The following is a 5,000-nucleotide window of genomic DNA, read 5'->3' as shown; positions in this document are numbered from 1 at the left end:
ATCACCAGCATCCTCCAGTCTTCGTCCAGTGGCAACACAACATACGAAGAACAGACATCCCTTCTGAGCAGAATTTGGCTTACTGGCGAGAGGATATCTTGTTCAACGGGCACCACTGGCACTGGCACTTGGTACACCAACTGGGACGCCCATCTGTCACGAGGCATAGGAAAGGCGAGCAGTTTTATTACATGCATCGGAATATCTTGGTGAGGTGTGTTGGATATATGTTTATAAGTAAGAAAGTGTGGAGATTAATATACATGTAAATGGAAAGTGTATCTTGTTTGTCGTTCGTATGTAAGCATGGAAGTTAAATGATATTCAAGTACATGATTAGATATGTAGTTATATGTGATATAAAAGTATACGTACACGAGTATATGAGTATATATGAGTATATTAGTGTATAGGATATAGATCTGTAAACTTTAAAACTGTGTGAAAATATTACATTCATATATATATATATATATATATATATATATATATATATATATATATATATATATATATATATGTATATGTATATATATACAGGTATATGTGTGTGCGTGTGTGTGTATACATATATATGTATATACTTCTACACTTCTACATTTTCAGATATAACTGGGAACGACTAAGCCTCGGTATGGATTTCGTGGAAGCCTATGGGGACTTGAGGACACCCATTCGAGAAGGGTATAATCCACGTTTCACTGGCGGGACGGGGGAGCCGTGGGGAGCCAGGCCGCCAAATACAAGGCCACAGGTAAGAGGAGGGAGAGAGAGAGAGGGGGGAGAGAAAGAGAGTATATATATATATATATATATATATATATATATATATATATATATATATATATATATATATGCCTCTGAGTGTGTGTGTGGCTGTGTGTGAGTGAGCATACTTTTTTTTCTTTCTTTCTTTTTTTTTTCTTTCTTTTTTTTTTTTTTTTTTTTTTGGTGACAAATGAAGCATCAGCTACGGGGGTGCACCTAATATATCCCAATTTCCCCACTACGGTTTTGAAGCATACCACTTACCTTACCTGGCTGCCTCTTCTGCAACCAAAGGCTTTTATTGACACCTGTATCAGGGGTTCCGATGGGAAAGGTAACAGTTACCTTCACATTATATGCATTCATCCTATAGCAACAAGCATCCCTTAAAAGTCTTCATCAATATAATTATAATTGAAAAAAAAAAAATCATTATCAACGTCACCACAGGTCAAAGGTCAACCTGTCTCTTTCCATCATGAAGGTATTAGTTTACTCGGGATCAATGTTGGGCGAGTGTGAGTAAGCCTAAACTTGATAGAGTGTTTATAGACCCCTAATCATGTAGTCGCAACATACGGAATGGATATGTTGACTACATAGTCCCGTGCTATGTAGCCCCCCATTGGCTGGTGATGACGTAACCACTGCGTAATTTGACCTCATAGTCTTATATCCTAAGTTAATGTCGTTGATATCCTTTTATATCTGGATGAGAAAGGAAAAAAAAGAAAATTAATGGAATAAAAGGATAACTATGGCTTCGCGCATAATCAAAACCTTGTTAGACAATACAAACATACCAGAAAGAAACCGGAGTATTATTATTATTGTACAACGATATGCTATTTTGAAAGGAAAATAAGGGGGGGGAGTGCTTTTTATTACAGTCACATCGCAACGCCGCATCTTCCGTTGCGTGTGTACTCCGTCCGCTGTCTTTTTTTATTCATTTATTTTAATCTTTTTTTTTTTCTTTTTTTTTTTTTCTTTTTTTTTCCTTTTTTGCCTTCCTTGTTTACATATCTTGCTGTTCTTCCATACTGATTGGAGTTTTCGTCAATGTCTTCGTCACGTCTCCTTTATCTCCTCTTCGTCCTCTTTTTCTTCGTTCTTCTCCTCCTCCTCATTCATCTCCTCTTCCTCCTGCTCTTCCTTCTCTCATAGGGTGCCCTGCTTTTCACACTGGATCCCCCCCCCCCTCCTTTCCCTCCCCTCCCCTTTACTGACAGACTCTACAGTATTCGAGAGGAATAATGTAGTTGTTTTTCCTATGTACATCAGTCCCCTTTGTCATCTAAATAACTATCTATCTTAAATCAACTTCTTTATTAATGCCTGGACATGTAATTAGTATTACTAGGTAAATAAAGCTAATGTAATGATAAGTAATATCAATAATGTAGCATTTTAATTCTATCATCGTCATCATCATCACGACCACTACCGCACTATCATCACCATCAGCATTACCATCTACCACCACTTTCACACTCGCTACCACCACGTTATCTTTACATTCACCACCCCCACAACCACCGAATTCATCACCACAACCACCTTAATTACCATCACCATCACCTTAACCCTAATCACAATCACCACCACACTCACCATCCCAGTCATCGCCCCACTCATCACTACAACCATCCCAATAACCAACACCACCACACTCACCACAACAATCACACCAATCACTATCCCAACCATCACACTCATCACCAAAACCACCCCAATCACAAATCACAACCACAACCACCATAATCACCCCCCTCCCCCTCTCCTAATCACCATCCCAGATCACCATCACCACTCGAACACACCCCAACCAACCCAATCACACTCGTCACCATATTCATCACACTTTTTCTCCCCCTCAGGACGTCGATCGTGAACTGACAATCACCATACGAAGGACAGAGGTCTGGCGCCGACGTCTTCTTCACGCTATTCAGACGGGAGTTATCATCAGTGTGAGTGTGCTCTTATGAGTAAGAAGAAGAGGGGGGAAAGGTGGAGGTGGAGGAGGAAGAGGAGGGGGAGGGGGAGCAGGAGGAAGAGGAAGAGGTGGAGGAGAAGTAGGGGGAGGAAGAAGCGGAGGAGGAGGAGGAGGAGGAAGAGGAGGAGGAAAAAAGAGGAGGAGGAGGAGGAGGACGAGGAGAAGGAGGACGAGGAGAAAGAGGAGAAGGAGGAGGAGAAGAAAGAGGAGAAGGAGGAGGAAAGGAAGAAGGAGAAGGGGGAGGAGGAGAAAGAGGAGAAGGAGGAGGAAAGGAAGGAGGAGGAGGAGGAGAAGGAGGAAAGGAAGAAGGAGGAGGAGGAGGAAGGGGAAAGGAAGAGGCGTCTCAGTATACATTCCAGTACACCGAGGTAAGTAAATATTACATCTCTTTTACCGTCACTAACAATTTTATCATCATCCTCATCACTCTCATCATCACCGATACCACTTTTTTCCACCTACACCATCATCACCATTGCCCTTGTTCTAATTATCCCTACTATCATCACCCGATTCATTATCATCACCACCATCATCATCATCACCCTTACTCCTACTACCATCATCACCATAACAATAGACTTTATACTTATTACCAACATCACCACCACCATCCCCCTCATCCTTATAACCACCACCACCATTCCCATCACTCCATCACCATCAACCCCGACATCACACTCTCACCACACCTCTCCCCCCCCACCCCCCACCCCTCTCCCGACAGCGCAACCGGAACGAGATCGCGATACGTGATGTGGACATCCCCCCTGGCGGCCGACGGGGGATCGACATCCTCGGAGACGCCCTGGAGTCGGATTGGCTCACGAGCGAAAACTATAAGTATTACGGCGACTACCACAACTTCGGCCATTACATCATCAGCGCCGCGCATGATCCGAAAGGCACTTTGAACGTAGGTTATTCGAAACGTTTATTTTATTTTTTATTTTATTTTATTTTTTATTTTTTTTTATTTATTTATTTATTTATTTTTTTGCGTAGGTGATTTTTTTTCTTTTCTTTTTTTTTCTTTTTTTTTTAATTTAGGGGAGACTTTTTTGTTCTGTTTTTACGTAAGGGGTTAAGAGGTGTTTTTTTTTTCAAACGTAGGAGGTATAGAGTTGTTTTTTTTTATCATTCATGTATCTTCCTTTTTTTGGACATAGGGGTACAAACTATTTTGAATGTAGGGATGTAGAATTTTTTTTAAGGAGGTTTAGGGATGCTATGCATTTCTTGTTCTTGGAGTAAATAGTGAAGCATTTCTGGGATCAGGTTCTTTAGGGAACGGTTTTTGACAAAAAAGGAAAAGATAAAAAACAAAAGATCACAAAAACAACCCAGACACTTCAACTCTGTAACTTTGTGTTAACTGAAGGTCAAGGACATAATATAGGATAATGTCCCGAATAGGTCATGTATACAAAGGTCAAAGCTGCAAAATTAATTCAGTGTCACAGAGAGACAGTGGTCATGTAAATAGTTACGGATGCATGATCCATGTAACATTACTAATTCGTTTTCGCTTAGTTAATGTATTGGGTATTATATTCCAGGTGGAATTTCACTGAAGTTACGAATGCCATTTAACTTTTTGATAACAATATCACACCAACTGATACTATGAATGAAATAACATCTGTTAATATAGATAAACATCATTTATATCATTTGTAGGTCTCCCTCAACATATATTAAACATGAAGAAAAAAATGACGCACTTCAGTTTTTTTTTTTTTTTTTTTTTTTTTTTTTTCTTACCATCACCTAAAATCCTGAATCATGTCGTTTGAAAGTTTCAGTGATTATATATCAGTTCGAGTGAAGATAACTTTCTGAACCTCACAGGAACCGTTAGGGGTAATGGCGGAACCTGTGACGTCAGTGCGTGACCCCGTTTTCTATCGCTGGCACAAACATGTCGACGACTTGTTTGATATGTATAAAGTTTCCCAAAATCCGTATGAGAGTTCCGAGGTGAGAGACTGGGTTCGATGGCCCGCTTTTATGTGAGAGGTTCTTATTTGTGTAAGATATTATAACTATCATTAAGTATCCGAATCAACATGACTATTAAAGATATTAAAAATCAGTACCGGGTTGTACTGACAATGCCACAAGAGATCTTATGTATACTCCAATCTTTGCAAAAAAAAAAAAAAAAAAAATCAATCTCTTACTCATTTCAATCAAACCTGACATCATTCATTCATCTCACAGATTCCACCTC

At 39.8% G+C, this 5,000-nt stretch overlaps 1 protein-coding gene across 5 annotated transcripts in view; it reads left to right on the top strand.

Moving 5' to 3' along the window:
- Positions 1-5,000, top strand: part of LOC122259091 (hemocyanin F chain) — a 34,485-nt gene that overhangs the window by 19,172 nt on the left and 10,313 nt on the right. For 4 of the 5 annotated variants that reach the window (XM_086546865.1, XM_086546864.1, XM_086546862.1 and 1 more), the window contains 5 exons: positions 9-214; positions 607-754; positions 2,649-2,741; positions 3,495-3,683; positions 4,619-4,747. In XM_086546865.1, coding sequence (XP_086402991.1) covers positions 9-214; positions 607-754; positions 2,649-2,741; positions 3,495-3,683; positions 4,619-4,747 — 765 coding nt within the window. The remainder of the gene's footprint in view (positions 1-8; positions 215-606; positions 755-2,648; positions 2,742-3,494; positions 3,684-4,618; positions 4,748-5,000) is intronic. The other variant, XM_086546866.1, reaches the window with a different exon arrangement.

The sequence above is a fragment of the Penaeus japonicus genome, unplaced genomic scaffold (assembly GCF_977035675.1).
Source record: "Penaeus japonicus unplaced genomic scaffold, GWHDUDI00000001_assembly GWHDUDI00000018, whole genome shotgun sequence".
NCBI lineage: Eukaryota > Metazoa > Arthropoda > Malacostraca > Decapoda > Penaeidae > Penaeus > Penaeus japonicus.
Note: the sequence above shows the minus strand (reverse complement) of the source record. Positions and strands in the feature narration are given on the sequence as shown.